General features: G+C 36.0%; 1 protein-coding gene across 1 annotated transcript in view; it reads right to left on the minus strand.

The window, feature by feature from the left end:
• szt2 (SZT2 subunit of KICSTOR complex) overlaps positions 1 to 16,995 on the minus strand; it is a 114,188-nt gene that overhangs the window by 95,292 nt on the left and 1,901 nt on the right. Inside the window, exons 3-25 of the mRNA XM_016483899.1 lie at positions 16,147 to 16,320; positions 15,649 to 15,819; positions 15,430 to 15,552; positions 14,190 to 14,349; positions 13,853 to 13,959; positions 12,994 to 13,204; positions 11,374 to 11,544; positions 11,014 to 11,245; positions 10,797 to 10,926; positions 10,034 to 10,179; positions 9,705 to 9,857; positions 8,601 to 8,715; positions 8,295 to 8,500; positions 7,167 to 7,403; positions 6,991 to 7,069; positions 6,811 to 6,899; positions 6,062 to 6,230; positions 5,091 to 5,196; positions 4,890 to 5,009; positions 3,713 to 3,913; positions 2,654 to 2,751; positions 1,543 to 1,681; positions 682 to 927 (exon numbers count right to left, since the gene is read on the minus strand). Of these exons, the coding sequence (XP_016339385.1) occupies positions 682 to 927; positions 1,543 to 1,681; positions 2,654 to 2,751; positions 3,713 to 3,913; positions 4,890 to 5,009; positions 5,091 to 5,196; positions 6,062 to 6,230; positions 6,811 to 6,899; positions 6,991 to 7,069; positions 7,167 to 7,403; positions 8,295 to 8,500; positions 8,601 to 8,715; positions 9,705 to 9,857; positions 10,034 to 10,179; positions 10,797 to 10,926; positions 11,014 to 11,245; positions 11,374 to 11,544; positions 12,994 to 13,204; positions 13,853 to 13,959; positions 14,190 to 14,349; positions 15,430 to 15,552; positions 15,649 to 15,819; positions 16,147 to 16,320 (3,583 nt within the window). The remainder of the gene's footprint in view (positions 1 to 681; positions 928 to 1,542; positions 1,682 to 2,653; positions 2,752 to 3,712; positions 3,914 to 4,889; positions 5,010 to 5,090; positions 5,197 to 6,061; positions 6,231 to 6,810; positions 6,900 to 6,990; positions 7,070 to 7,166; positions 7,404 to 8,294; positions 8,501 to 8,600; positions 8,716 to 9,704; positions 9,858 to 10,033; positions 10,180 to 10,796; positions 10,927 to 11,013; positions 11,246 to 11,373; positions 11,545 to 12,993; positions 13,205 to 13,852; positions 13,960 to 14,189; positions 14,350 to 15,429; positions 15,553 to 15,648; positions 15,820 to 16,146; positions 16,321 to 16,995) is intronic.

Genomic DNA, 16,995 nt, shown 5'->3' on the forward strand with positions numbered 1-16,995 from the left:
TTAAATTAAATTAAATTAAATTAAATTAAATTAAATTAAATTAAATTAAATTAAATTAAATTAAATTAAATTACAATACAATACAATACAATACAATGACTTGCCTGGATAAATAAAAGTTAATGTAATATTTAAAGTAATACAATGTTTATTTATGGTTTTAGTTTTAAATTTTTAACTTTAAATAACTATAACTTACTTATATATAGTATACTATACAGTGGGTACGGAAAGTATTCAGACCCCCTTCGATTTTTCACTCAGTTATATTGCAGCCATTTGCTAAAATCATTTAAGTTAATTTTTTTCCTCATTAATGTACACACAGCACCCCATATTGACAGAAAAACACAGAATCGTTGACATTTTTTTCTTTTTTAATAAATCTGCAAAAATGTCAACAATTCTGTGTTTTTCTGTCAATATGGGGTGCTGTGTGTACATTAATGAGGAAAAAAAATTAACTTAAATGATTTTAGCAAATGGCTGCAATATAACAAAGAGTGAAAAATTGAAGGGGGTCTGAATACTTTCCGTACCCACTGTAACTATAAGTTATCTATAATAACCGTGATGAGAAGAACAACTAAACTCCCTGGTTTGGTTATGGTTTCTGTCATTTCTGCCACTTTATCACATCAAATCCAGTCTGGAAACTTATCAGAATTTAAAATCCCATACCAGCATCACTTGCGTTCATGCTGCTCTGTCCTGCAGATGTCTCCAGTGCTGCTTCTGGTTCCACCGTGGACCCCTTCCTGTGTCCTCCATGTTGACCTGTTCCAACCTGTGGACCATTGGCAGAGCTGCTGATGGAGTCAGCCTGTGATTGGCCATTGCCCTGACAACAGGTCTCCTTCTCTTCCAGGAGACTGCTATTGATTGGAGGTTCAGTTTCCAGCCCAGAAGACATCAAAAGCTGCACATCTGTCAAAATAAAATTGTAAATTGAAATTCCAAAACAAATAAAAATAAAATTGTGGCATATAGAATATGCGTTCTGTGTGAATGGCTTGGTTTCGGTTTTAACCTAACCAAGATCTTCTACGCATTGAGCTACTATAATATTTCTCTAATATTCTGAATGAATAGTGCAGCAGTGGCGCGCTCATGGATTCAACTGGATAGACTAACAAAAACATGAAAACGCAACAATGACACTTACATCATCATCACCGCATCTCGTGCGCCACTGATGACGCTCCCTGATGCACTCCTAACATTCAATTGCACCATTTTTGCATTCAAATGCTAATTTTTATTTTAAATTCGACTAATATTAATTTTTATTCAGAATCTCCTCATCACAGGCAGGCACAGCACTTATTTCAGCATGTGTTCTGTTGGCTGTTTGCTTGTCACGCATAGCACGTGCCTATATCGTGCGCTATATCGAACATTTTTTCTATCGTTATCGTGAAGGGTGTACCGTCGATATATACCGATACCGTTTTATCGCCCAGGCCTACTTTAGTCTCATGTTGTGTGTAAACCTAAAGGACTATTGAGCTCTAATTGGTGTGGCAGTGACAGACAATGCACCTGTAAATGTAGCTGGCAGGAAAGTGAGCAGGATCTGCTGATGGCTGATGTATTTGGCGTAACATTTCCAGTGAGGAGATAAGCAGTCCTGCTCCGCGCCAGCTGGCTCGTCGTCTACAAGATCTGCATTACTGAAGCTCTGCCAGGAACACACACACACACACACACACACACTGTTAACAACTCTGCCAACAACAGAAGGATAAGTACACTGCCATTTGAAAGTTTGGGGTCAGTAAGATATTTTTTTTTTATGAAAGAAATTAATATTTTTAATCAGCAAAGACACATTACACGGATCAAAAGTGACAGTAAAGCATTTATAATGTTACAAAAGATTTCTATTTCAAATTAATGCTGCTCTTGAAAAAAAAAATGTATCATGGAAGCAGCACAACTTTTCAACATTGGAAAAAAAAAAATCTTGCTGACCACCAACTTTTGAACACCAGTTTGCATGTTTCACTTACATAACACAAGTAATAACTAACTCTAATGCTGAAGTGAAAGGAGTCAAACTGTTAAAGCTGTAAAAAAAGGGCTTGTGGGGTTTTTGCAGGTCAGTATTGTGAGTTATGAGCAGGGTCCAAAATGTGAGTGGAAAACAATCAGAGAAAAATATAATATACATTTATTTAATTTTTTATTATTGTATTATTGTTTTGTATTAATTTATTTTTTATATATTTTTTATAAATATTTCTAACAAGCCATGATTTTATTTTTTTTAATTGCTTTATACTGGAAATATAAAAAATAATGCAATTTTTGTGTTTTCCCCTTGCATATAAGTGATGGACAAATGTGCAGCTGTAACTAGTAAGGCATGATGCTAGCAACGGCAGGGTCATAGGTTCTATTCCCAGGCAGCATTAAACTGACGTTAAATTTTCCACTGTGGTAAAAGATGTGCGAGTTGAACACTTCAGTTTCAGCGCCGAAGGTCAGATATCATTTATGTCATATGTATTATGCTCCTGATAAAGTTACCAGGCAACTTGAAAGTAACGCCATTGGATTTTCTAGCCAAAGACTGTTTGACACACGTGTGTGGACTGGTTATGAGTGTAGTTGGGCTTTTTCAGCTGAGCTGTAGTATGACATGATGCACCTGTAGTGTGCTGGAGGAGCCCGTCACCTCTTTACTGCTTCCTATAGTGTGGAAAGAAAGAACAGTGTCCTGCCTCTCCGGAGTCTTCAAGCTCTCTTCTGAAAACACACACAGAGATGAACAAAATGAGGGACGATTAGGGGTCAGATTCTTCTTATGTAATGGCTAATGAAACAATTAAAGGTCATTTGGGATGTCTGGCATCCATAAGCGTGAAGTCTTTCAATTAGTGTGTTTTAAATCATCTACTTAGTCTAAACATCTTGTTTCTCCTTCACTGAGTGCAATGCCATTCAATTTATCAAACCCTTAGCAAGCGTAAATGAAAACAGCAAACCAACAGTGGCTGTTCTGTGCTTCCAGATTAAAACATGTTCAGGGTTTAATATAAACTCAAACAAACAAAGTAACAACTAGTTAAAAGTGATTCATTTACAATGGAAGTCTATGGGGCAAGACATTCTGAGTGTTTAAAAGCACAATCCTTCCTAAAACATGGAAGTTAACCACTACCACAACCATTATATAAAGTATAGACTACCGTTCAAAAGCTTAGGGTCGGTGTGATATTTATGTTCTTTAAAAAGCCTCTTCTGCTCACCAAGGCTGCATTTATTTGATCGAAAATTCGAAAATTTTATGAAACATTATTACAATCTAAAATAACTGTTTTCTGTCAGAAGATATTGTAAAATGTGCTACAAGCAGAGTTTTCAGCATCATTACTCCAGTCTTCAGTGTCACATGATCCTTCAGAAATCATTCTAATATGCTGCTCAAGAAACATTTCTGATTATTATCAATGTTGAAAACAGTTGTGCTGCTGAATATTTTTTGTGGAAACCGTGATTCATTTTATTTTACAAGATTCTTTGATGAATAGAAAGTTGAAACGAACAGCATTTATTTAAAACAGAAATCTTCTGTAACATTATAAATGACTTTACTGTCACTTTTGATCAGTTTAATGCAACCTTGATGAATAAAAGCATTAAGTGTGTGTTTTGGATGTATGAATGTTATAGACATTTTAGCATAAAAAAACCCCAGCCAAATCACCTTTAATGACAGGAAGTGAGAATGGAGCCACATGACCGTCTCTTTCCCGCTCTAGGATGTGATGCATGAACGCCACATGATCGCCGTCGGTCAATGGGATCTCTCGATCACTGAGCTCATTCTGCAGAGAGCTGTGGAAGAGGCTGAGGAGGAGATCGTTGGGCAGACAGGAGGCGCTACGGGAGGCGTCCGCTTGACCCTCTGTTAAAGGTCAAAGGTCAACAGGAAAACAGTTAAATAAGGCCCAGTGTTCACTGATTTGGATAAAGGAATATGAATGTAAGAAAGGATAGGGGCTTTAAACTGAAGCCCGAACCCGGCCCGTACCCGAGATCGTCTGACCCGACCCGACCCACCCGACCCGAGCGGCACAGTTAAATTTAGAGCCCAAACCCGACCCAAATCTGAATTATTATTTTTTTTTTTCACAACGAATAGCCAATTGAAAAAAAAAAAATTTTTTAAATGCTGTATTTCACGATTGCATGCAACGGTCAGTAAACAAATACATGTAAAGAAACCGATTCATCAAGGCTCGGCCAGTTCACAAGGCAAAAGAAAAAACACCTACCAGTTATGAAAGTTTATGAACATCAGGTGCAGCGGTCACATAAATTCTGCGACAAGACGATAATTCTTCCTCCGTGCAAATTATGGTCATTTTCGTCAGTTAAGTCTCGTTAGCATTCGGCCTGCTTTAAATCAGACACAGAGATGTAGTTTGGTAAGATCGCATTTATTTGAATTAATTAATTATATAATTTATTTGAATTAGCGAGCGAGAGAGAGAGTGAACCTGCGTCTGCGCATCTCTCTCTACAAGCAATGAGGCTTAGTTACTTCAAAAACAGCGATTTTACCCCCTCATTGCAGAGAAATATAACGTTGCGAGTCAGTAGCCTATCGAAGCTATTTCACTAATAAAAGTTTCTGTGCTGTGAGTGCACTGCGCGATCTCAGATATCTGTGTGCAATAATGTGTGTGTGCGTGCGTCTATGAAAGCAGCGTAGCCTACTGCATATAGTTTTAGTTTAGCTACAAACCCGGACCCGACCCGAACCCGAAGCTATTCATTAAACATAAACCCGACCTGAAACCCAAAAGTATTTCGGGACCCGTCGGGCTCGGGTCGGGTAGCAGACCTCTAGTTGGGGTGGATGGAGGATGGACTCGTACCTCGGCTGAAGGTGTAGAAGAAGAGCTCGATCTGCTGGCACTTGGGCAAGAGTTTCAGCAGGTCGAACTGGAAAGGCACAGTGTGTATGCAGTCATCAGCAGCAGCGGCGGGGAGCTCGCCTACAGCAGCAACACATCACACTGAGCATCAGATCTCATACGATTGTGTGTAAGGAGACGGGTGACGGTGCGCGTTCGTACCTGAAGCATCTCTGAGAGGACACACCTGCTCTTTATTCTGACACAGCTGGATGAGGTATTCAAAAGTGATCATCGTCATCATGCACGACAGATCACGGGGAAAGATCTGGAATGGAAAAACACACAATTCATAATCTATGACTGTCAGATCTCAGTAAAAATGCCTAAATACACCATGCAATCAAAACCCTATTTACGTTCTTACAGAATCTTCCTGGTGTTATTAGGAAGAATTCACCAATGCATTATTCTAAAGAAAAGAAACGTATATGAAATATATATAAAAAGGTTTTTGTTAGTATTTTGAATTAAATTTTACTTTTATATTTTCTGCTTTCTTTTTAATTTTAGGTATTAGTTTTAGTAATTTTGTTGTGCGATTTTGTAACTTTTATTTTTTATATCTATTATGCTTTTATTATGTTTTAGTGTTTAGTTTTTTGTTTATTTAGTTTTGGGGTTTTTTAGTACTTCAACTTAAACCAAACAAAAATGAGAAATGTTTCTTTGGTAACTAGCTGAAATGAAATAAGTTAAATTATTTTTTTTATTTATACATTAGTTTTTAATATTTTCAATACTTGAAATAATATAAACACTAACTGAAATATATATATATTTATATATATATATAAATTGTATTTCAGTTTTATTTTAGGCAACATTTCTCTTTTTTAACTTCTTGTACTAAACTAACAAAACCTAAACAAAACTCAAATTAAAATTAAGATGGTAAATATAATAAAAAACGAATTCAAAATATTAATAAAACCTGCAAATTTTTCAACGACAACAAAATTATAATGAGTCATGTAAAGCTAATATCATTACTAACCACAGTCAAGTCCCAGATTTTGTAAAATAGGTATAATTACTTGGTATCTATTATATTTATCTATGATATTTAGATTTTTTAGTTTATTTTCTGTGACATGTCACATGTAGGTGGCAGTCATGGTGTTGTGACTAACAGCCTGAGGGATCTCCTGGTAGGTGAGCTGATGAAAGTGTCTCTGCTGCTCCAGTGAGCTACAGACGGCTCCGCTCTGAGGCTCCACCCAGCACTCCGTCACCAAACTCAGCTCTGTGTCCACATCTATGGCCTCCACCTCAGTGTCATTGTCATCATCTGTGGAGAAACTGGAGACACGATGCCAAAAACAGACAGAGTCAAACCAAACGCCCATTATAAGACAATTCTGCCACAAAAAATGCCATATATATGTGTGTGTGTGTGTGTGTGTATGTATTTATTTATTTATTTTTATTTCATGCATTTATTGCTTTATTTTGAGGCTATTTATAAAAAAAAAATAATAATTTAAAGTGTTCAGATCCTGGACAATTAATGAAGGCAGATTTTCCCAATCTTATTTGTCAAATAATTTTTTTAAATTTATTTATCAAATAAAATGAGCTATTATGCTAAATATAATCAATTTCATAACATCTTCAAATGTTAATAATTTGAAATTAATTAAAACAAAAATAGTTCATTTAAAAAAACTTTTTTAATTATTTATTTCAATTATACTAAAACTTATTTAAATATTATAATTATAATGTAAATGTTCTATTGATTATAGAAGTGTGCACGGAGCTTTACAATGGTCTGTTCTAGATAATTACAGCATAGGAATCCTTCAGCTGAAGCCATCGAAGATTTTAGCAGTGAACAGACACTCCAGTTCTGGTTTGCACAGGTGTGATGAAGCGTTACCTGTCCTTAGTAGAAGTGGAATGAGGCGGGAAAAGGATGTACTGGACTATGCAGGTGTGTTTTTCTCCATTTAAATCAGCTGACGGACTCTGCATGCACAGTTGTGGCTGAAAGTTAGAGATGCATCGCCAACAAATGCTAAAACTGGGATATACTTGTGTAGAGTGTTCATACTTTCACCTGCATTGGCAGTTCTGCCACCATGTTGACGATACCCTCCCCACTGGCGGCAAAGTGGAAGCCTTCCGACAGACGAATACTGTGCAATCAAAAACAGCCATTAGGAATTTAGCAAATGCTATTGTCAGAAGTGACTTATTACAGGTCAGAGTTTCCCAAAGATGTTTAAGACTCACTCGGACAGCATTGAGAGGATATGAGCAACTGCGTGCAGCGATACAGCGGTTCCCGGGCCGTTCTGCACGGCCCAAACCCAGCGCTGGTGCAGGAAGTAGCGGGACAGAGACGCCATGGTGGAGGACGCTGTTCTGCTGGCAGCCATGCTGAGAGGGGCGCCCATGATGGGCGGCTGAGCGAACGGCTCCATGTTTAAGATGAAAGGGGTGCGGAAATCTGACGGAAGTTTCTCGTACCTGCAGCAGGATGTCAGAACAAGATTTTGACTAAATCATAAGCTTTTGAAAACCTTTTTGAAAACTTTTGAGTTACAGAGGAACTAACCGAGGAACTAACGTTACTGAGTCAATGTTTTTATTTTTAACTAAAACTTAAAAAAGAATACTAAAAATTGATATAATATTATATAAAAATTGGATTAGAAAATGAGAACTTTAAAGAAATTAAAATTCAGAATGTTGGCATGGCAGCTATCAGAAATAAAACACACTGAAGCTGAAGTACTAAAATTACTAAAAACTAAAACAAAAATAATGCTAAAAATAGAAATATTTAAAAAGTTTAAAAAAAAATAGCACAAAAAAAATCACAAAATTAAAATGAAAAATGAAATTAAAAAAACGAATAAAATGAAGTAGTCTAATAAAAATGAAAAACTTTAACTAAAAACAGAAAATATAAAAAAATAAATCAAAATATTAATAAATACTAAATTAGTCCAAAAATAATAATGAAATAACACTTATCGAAGTCTACATTAAAACAGTGTTTGCAAATCACTGTAATTTTGTAAATTGACACATTTCAAAGTAAAACATATTAAAACAAGAAAAAACAATCTTTGCATTTTAATCCAGTTTATCCATCAGGAATTTATCATAAAAGTGTCCCTACAGAGTTTAAATCTAAAAATGTAAAATATGAAAATAAAAGGGCTCAGTGTCAGCCAAAAAGGAGAGCAGTTTCAGAGACTAACATGCACCAATGAATCATTTACAATAAGGCATTTAGACAGAAAACAAGGTCAATTTTGACTTCATGTTGACTGTAGGTCTGTCATAACTTCACAAAGTTAAATTGAGATAACGGTAATGAAATCTATTATTGTTTATTGTTACGCCACAGACCTGATCAGTAGTTTTTCGAGGGGTTTGTTGAGCACCACCACACACGGCCGGTCAGACAGCGCCGGTTTGGCTGCAGGAAGAGGCGGGGATTTGGAGGGCGATGCGTTACCCAGAATCTTCCGTTTAGTTTTTGGCGTGGCCTCCTTATTCTGGACTCGATGAGGGAACCGCAGCCGTAGGATCTGCTCTCGAAGTTCATCCACAATCTACAGAGTGAGAGTCAGAAACACTCATTCTATTCCTTACAGAGCCGTTCTGAAAACAGCTTTCAATTAAACTGAACTCTAGTGTGGAAAACACCTTCACCTTGTTCCTGGTGTGTGCCAGAGTTCCTATGGGGAAGCCCAATCGCAGCACCATGCAGGGAGCTTTAGAGATCAGACGCACCAGATAGAAGGAGACAGGCGGCAACTCAGAGGCACTGTGGGAATAATGCTCGTTAAAACACTGCTAAACTGCTCCGTAAATTTGCCAAATAAACTGTGGATGAAACGGTGTTATTTTAGTATCATTGAGACACTATTATAGTTTGTATTAATATTTTGAATCAGTTTTTATTTGTATATTTTCCATTTTCATTTTAATTAAAGTTTTAGTAATTTTGTGTTTTTTGACATTTTTATTAATATTTTGAATAGGTTTTTATTAACATAATTTTATCTAATTATAATAGAAATTTTAGTACATTTATTGTGTTTTTGTCATTTTTAGTAGATTTTTAAAAATATATATATTTTAATACATCATGGTAAACTAAATTAAAAATGAGAAATGTCACCTTGGCAACTAACTGAAATAAAATGTTCAAGTTGAAGTATAAAAATTCCTAAAACTAAAGCCAAAATAAAAAATAATTAAAGCTATATAGAAATACCTTAAAAATGACCAAAGCATATAACAGAAAATACAAAAATCATAATGAAATGTAAAAATAAGCGTTAATTCAAAATATCAATAAATAATATAATAGTTAAAAAAATTATAAAATAAAATAACACAGGTCAACTAAAATGTCTGAATGTGGGAAATATATCTGAATCTAGTGTGGGAATAATGTGAATATAAATATTAGATGAAAACTTAAAAATTTGAAATGTTGTCTTGGCAACTAACTGAAATAAATAAGTTAAAGTTGAAGTATAAAAATCACTAAAACTAAAGCTGAAATAAAAATCAATTAAAGCTATATAGAAATATCTCTATATAGCAAATAACAAAAAAAAATAATGAAAATGTAAAACATTTAAATAAAAGCTCATTCAAAATATAAATAAATAATATAACAGTTGAAGGCTACTAAAATAACACTGGTCACCTAAAAATGTCTAAATGTGGGAGAAATGTCTAAATAATGCTTGTTAAAGCACTGCTAAATTACTCTGTAATTTGGCAACTGAACTACACACGCACCTGTAAATAAGTTTGACGTATGAGTATCCCTCCACCAGGACGAAACTGCTCCAGTCCCTGAGCAGCGAGGTGAGCGCCGAGTGAGAGATGCGACACTGGATGGTACTGAAGCGACCGTTACTGCCAGCGTTGTGCACGTGCTTTGGGACCGGGCTGAACAGAGAGACACACAGCAAAACAGAGTCAGGAAAACAGTTTACAGCCATTGGGATTTAAAGAACACTGACATTTTCATACCAACTCAAATTAAAATTTTTGAAGTAGCTTTCCCAACACTAGCAGGACTACGCTATATTAACCACTGAACAATCCAGGCTGTGTTCACTCACACGTCATGCTCCAGAAGGATAGCGATGTGATGCATGTGCAGCCAGCGCTGCCAGAAGTTGGCGTCCATGGACAGGATGGGCTTCCAGTAGGAGGCAAACTGGGATTGGCTGGAGTCTTTAGAGCCACTGTGCTGGAGGGAGAGGACCTGATGGAGAACAGGATTGTGTTTAGCATGTTAATATCACCAAAACACAACAAAAATATGAAGCTTAATGTACTACACTACTGTTTATGTAATTTAAGAGACGCTTTTTTCCCCACCGTTTGGGTTCAGTATGATTTTTAAATGTTTTTGAAAGACTTCTCTTCTGCTCATGAGGGCTGCACTTATTTGATCAAAAATACCGTAAAAACAGTAAAATTGTGAAATATTATTATAATTCCAAATGGCTGTTTTCTATGTGAATATGTTGTGAAATGTAATTTATTCCTGTGATCTAATCTGAATTTTCAGCATCATTACTCCAGTCTTCAGTGTCACATGATCTTCAGAAATCATTCTAATATGCTGATTTGCTGCTCGAGAAACATTTCTGATTATTATCAATGTTGAAAACAGTTGTGCTGCTTTATATATTTGTGGAAACTTATTTTTATTTTTCAGGATTCTTTGATGAATAGAATGTTTATTTGAAACAGAAATCTTTTGTAACATTATAAATGTCTTTGCTGTCACTTTTGATCAATTGAATGCATCCTTGGTGAAAACAAATCCGGCTGGCCCCAAACTTTTGGACTTTGTAGTTTTGCGCTAACACTCACCGGTGTGGTGGATCCAGGTGGGATGTAAAACAGAGGAACCCCATTTTTCGTGCTTTCGGGGATGGTGTAGTGTTCTGGGATGGAATTAAAGGACTGCAGGTGCACCAACATCTGGTCTGTCTGATTTATGCTGTTGAGGAGAAGCAATATACAGCATTACTCTACATCATCAAACTAAAACCGACAGCAGAGTATCTAAAATCATTCAAGATAAGACCTCTGCAGTGTGTTCCAGAAGCGGCGGATGACAGACGTCCGATAGGGGCTTGTGATTGGTTTCCTCATGGTGCAGCTGATGTCATGGAGGATGTCGTAGCTGCCCTCTATGGTCACCTCCACCCAGGTGGTGCTTTTGACTGGATTCAGGGGCCAGGACGCCACGGCGAGGTACTCAACACGCATGTTATGCTTCCAGAGGAGGACCAGCTTCACCTCCAGCTGACTTCCTCCTTATACAGACAGATTAGATGATTATTTCCAAATCCCAATAAGCTGCATTAAACGCAAAGATGGTGTCATTTATATATGATCATTACAGAAGCATATTTGAACACCTGACCTTATGAGGTTGAAGTACCTTTAGTGATGTTGATCTCTCGGATGGTGTATCCCTCTCGCAGTCTGATGGACAGGACACTGATCAAGTCAGCGTGCACTTCCTTCTCCGTGTGTTTCTTCCTGCGCATCACTAAGGCGGGGTTTCCACTGGCCGACACCAGGTGTTCATTAAAGAGCCTGTGCTGGGAGACTACAAACACACAGATGAGCCATTACACCGCTGTTTACATCGCATTATGCAAAACCTAATAATAATAAAAATAAATTCATATAAATATGTATACGGTCGCACTTTATTTTAAGGACCAATTCTCACTATAAAAGAACTATTAACTACCACTTTTGCCTCAATAAACTCCTAATTTGCTGCTAATTAATTATTAGTAAACCCGCTTAGGTTGTTAAGTTTAGATACGGTGTGGGATTAAGGGATCTAAAATATGATCATGCAAAATAAGGCATTAATATGTGCTTTATAAGTACTAATAAACAGCCAATATGCTAGTAATATAAAAACAGCAAGAAATTTTACTATATATGGTCACTTTGCATACCAACCAATCAAATCCTAGCTGTATGTAGATGTTTTAAAAGTGAAATTTAAATCAGTTGTGGTTCCCTGCAGTCAGATGCTTCATTTCACAAATGATTTAGCAACTTCAAATGAGGATCATATGACATATGAACTAACTTTTGACCAACCTCATGAGCTTTTATGAAATTGCCTTTAATGCCAAATGAACTAAGCTTTACTGTGAGGCAGAACTGAAAGTGCACAGACAGGGCTGATATACTGAGCGCTGAGAGCTCTGGGATTGATTTCTTTGTATGTGTGGTGAATTAACAGAGTGTTTTAAATGAACAGAGCAATCCTCTCTTTGACATTTTCAAGGACTCAAACATCTCTGAATACTTCCCATACTTCTCTGTGTTTCTCAGATCTCATAAAAAAAACAGAAACTGTGTAATCCCTGATATCTACATTAATCTACATCTTAAGTAATGTATTTGGACACTTTTGTCACACTCAGTGCTGTTACTGTTAACTAAAACTGTTAATAATTATTTTAGTAATTGAAAAATAGCTAAAATAAAATAAAATATGAATATTACATTTAATTAAAAAAACTTAGAAAAAACTAAAGAAAATTAGAAATGTCGCCTTGGCAATTAACTGAAAAAAAAATAAAGCTATACAGAAATAATATTAAAACTACTGAATACTGAAAATAAAATAGAAGCCAATTTAAAGTATTAATAAGTATTACAATAGTATAAACAAACCTAAAACACTGGTCACTTAATGTCTGAATGTTATTGTATTACTTTAAAAAAAATATGAAATCAAGTGGCTATTATTTCAAAGATACTGCAGGCACATTTCACAAGGAAAACCATGGACAGTTTGAAATGCTAAAACAATCAGCCTAGTGTTGAAAATGAGAGTCATTATTGTGTTTGTTTGTGGTTAGTGTATGATGTTGATGGTTCTCTACACCTGTGGTTCCTCTGCTAGGACAAACTGTGTGAACCTGAGGAGAGATGACTTCCTACAGACACTAAAAATGACCAAAACAGCAGCTACAGCATACAGATTTGATCTTCAGACACTGTTTAGGTGTGTCAGTGTTGAGCTTACGGCAGTAGTACTCTGGGTTCATGGACTCGCCGGTCCTCAGGAAGGAGTATGTGAGGAAAGCGCGATGGTAAGCGTTCATCTCATCGCCTCTAGAGTCAGACTCTGGACACATGGACAGGTAGGAGCCAAAGGTTGCCATGGAGATGAACTTCATCAGCTCCACGTTGGGGATGTAGCCAAAACTACAGTCGTAGGAGTAAGCGCCGCCCACCTGAGGGAAACGCATCAAAATACAAATAAATGCTATGCTTTATAACAGACAACATTTCAGACCTGTTACAAACATACTGCATTTACACTACAATTCAAAAGTTTGAGATCAGTAAGATTTATTTTGAAAGAAATTAATATTTTATTCATCAAGGATTCATTAAACTGATTTATAATTTTACAAAAGATTTGCATTTTAAATAAATGCTGTTCTTCTGAAACTTTTATTCATCAAATAATCCTGAAAAATAAAATGCATCACAGTTTCCACAAAATCATGAAGCAGCACATCATTGATAATAATCAGAAATGTTTCTTGAGCAGCAAATCAGCATATTAGAATGATTTCTGAAGGATCACGTGACACTGAAGACTGGAGTAATGATGCTGAAAATTCAGTTTTGCATAACCGGAATAAATTACATTTTTAAATATATTGAAATTGAAAACAGCTATTTCAAATTCTAATAATATTTCACAATAATACTGATTTTACTGTACTGTTATCAAATAAATGCAGCCTTGGTGAGCAGAAGAGACTTCTTTCAAAAACACTAAAAAATCTTACTGACCTTAAACATTTGTAAATAGCATTATTTCTAATATTTGTGGCAGGTAGAGTGAAATGTCAAATGGATCTGAGCAGCACCTGGACAAACGAACAGGCAATGGTTCCACTTCTCAGCTGGTTCAGTAGTGTTTCACACACAGCTACATCAGGAACACTCGTCACTCCATCTGTGATGATTATTATTCCTGCAAACCAACACAAAAGACTACTAACTACACAAGCACTTTATTTACAATCATTTCTGCACTTATTATAATGCCAACTTAGACAGGAAGAGACCACATGACTGACCAATCACAGTTTGTTTTGGTCTTGCGTGCCATTTAGCCATAGGTTAAAGCCACTAACACTAAACTATGTTAATGTAGTAACTAGCTCTTCTTTAAAAGCACAGTGGGACAAAGGATGCACTTACCAGCACCAGAGTTTGGAGGCAGGAGTTGCAGAGCGAGAATGCCCTGCCTCACCATACTGACCAGCCCAACATCAGCCGTCACCATGGAAACCCCTGGCTTCCTCTGAGACAGTTCCTCCATTGCATCATTAGAGAAGGACTGATAGACAGATCCACTGAACTGAAGAACAAACAAACATACAAACATGTTTTCTAACGGAACATTTCAAGTTCAAAAGTTTGGGGACGGTAAGATTCTTTCATGTTTCTGAAAGAAGTCTCTTCTGTTCACCAAGGCTGCATTTATTTGATCGAAAAGACAGCAAAAGCAGTAATATTCTGAAATATTATTACAATTTTTAATTCTCTTTGAATATATTTAAAAATGTAATTTATTCCTGTAATGCAAAGCTTCATTTTTTTTTTCAGCATATCATAATCATTACTCCAGGCTTCAGTGTCACATGATCTTCAGAAATCATTCTAATATGCTGATTTGCTGCTCAAGAAACATTTCTGATTATTATCAATGTTGAAAACAGATGTGCTGCTTCATATTTTTGTGGAAACCGTGACACGTTTTATGTTTCAGGATTCTTTGATGAACAGAAAAGAACAGCATTTATTTGAAATAGAAATATTTTATATTTTACATAATTCAATAGAAATATTTTATTATAACATCATAGACGTTTTTACTGTCCATTTAATAAATTCTTGCTGAATAAAACTGATTTCTTTAAAAAAAAAAAAAAACTTTTGAACAGCAGTATATGACAAGACAGAATAAAATTATTAAACAAAATACATTATTAACATTATTTAAGCAACAACCTATGACAGATTGTGCTGAATTATTGCAGTATATCACTAAACATTGGTGTCTTTTATCATATTGTTGTAGCTCCCATTTTATGAAAACAATAATCCTCTAGTGGTTGTGCATTACAGTGATTTTATCATGGTTAAGAAGCTCATTTTCTGAACCATTATAAAATGCTGTCATCATTTACTCACCATCAATTTGTTCCAGACCTTTACGAATTTCTTTTATTCTTCAAAACAGCCTCTTTTGTGCTCAACAGAAGAAACTCATACAGGTTTGGAACAAGTGGAGGGTGATTAAATGATGCCAGAATTTTTATAATTAGTTGAACTATCCATTTAATTTTAGTAAAATTGCTGTACTGCAATGCAATATGGCTTCTTTCTGCATACTGATTTATTGTCAGTATTAAAACCACAAGCGAGCTGCTCTTGCCTGATTGTGCTGCTGCTGTAGGACGTCAGCGATGCTGCTCTCCACGGCTCTCAGCTGCTGATAGATCTGATGCAAGAACTGCTCCAAATCCATACAGTCCAGCTGACAGCCCTGAACCAACACCTGACAGGCAGAGTCATGGGATATATCACTGATCAGAAAAAAAAAAACAGCCAGCTAATGCACAGTCATAGATCCACAAAGACCTGAGATCCAGACCTGATGAGAACTAAGGCCAATGATGGAGGAATACGCCAGAATAGTGATGAAGATCTCTGGCTGGAACACGTGATCCGTTCCTGGGACTTTAAAGGGTTTTGCCAGACCAATCAAGCACCGAGACAGAGCGTGGAAGACTTCATCAAAGATCATCTCTCCTGTGCTGTCATCCTGAAAACAGACAGCATATGACTTTGCACTCTTCAAACAAGGGCTACACATTATTTTAAGGTGTCCTTGTTACAGTGTAATTATACGCTGAAGTACTATTTAGTAAGTAATATTACTATTGATGTTATAATAGAGTAATATTTATTAACTACATGTACTTACCATATGGTTAGGATTAGGGTTTGGCTTAGGGTTACTTGCATGTAATAATGCATAATTAATTGCTATTATAATAGTAATTACATGTAACATGTGTAACAAGGACACCTTGAAATAAAGGGTAACCAAAACAAGTCACTGAATGTGATGACGATGATGGTCTCGTACCACGATCCCGGTGGACGGGCTCAGGTCCAGCTCGATGATGAAGCGGTACCTGCGCGCCAGGAAGGTGACGTGTGTGGAGGGAACCAGCAGACACGGGCAGGACGAGGAAGGAGAGTCGGGCTGCCATCCTTTCGGGAGGACGCTCAAAACATCCAGCTCGTTCTCTGACTTCAGCTGACGGACACACACAGACACAGAGATGGGATACAGTGTCATGTGATCCATGAAGATCTGAACTGATGCGATTCAGCACAAAAACTGAACAACAAAACTGCTGTTGTTCCAGTACAGGCCTTCAAGGTAAAGAAGGAAGGCCTGAGACATGCATTTAAGGATAATTAAACAAAGAAAGAATATATTAAAGCAGGACGGTTAATTGACTGTCATTTGGCCATTTAAGGATTATTACATTAGCTAGTAATCATGTCTGCTTGGACAATTAACAGGAGTTGCTCCATTCTGAGTAAATATTATGTAAAATAAGCATTTCATTTCATGCAATCTCCTTTTCTGTCATTAAAATGAGTGCTGTCAAACAATTAATTGCGATTAATCACATCCAAAATAAACGTTTTTGTTTACATAATATATGTGTGTGTACGGTGTGTATTTATTATGTATATATATAAATACACACTCATACAGTATATATTTTAACATTTAAAAATGTATATTTATTTAACTGATATTATATATAAATATATTTAATATAGAAATATAACATATTTTTCTTAAATATATACATGCATGTGTTTGTATTTATATATACATAATAAATATACACAGTACATTATGTACACAAAAACTTTTATTTTGGGTGCGATTAATCGCAATTAATCATTTGACAGC

This window comes from Sinocyclocheilus anshuiensis, unplaced genomic scaffold, assembly GCF_001515605.1.
Source record: "Sinocyclocheilus anshuiensis isolate Anshui unplaced genomic scaffold, SAMN03320099.WGS_v1.1 scaffold958, whole genome shotgun sequence".
In the NCBI taxonomy this organism is placed as follows: Eukaryota; Metazoa; Chordata; class Actinopteri; order Cypriniformes; family Cyprinidae; genus Sinocyclocheilus; species Sinocyclocheilus anshuiensis.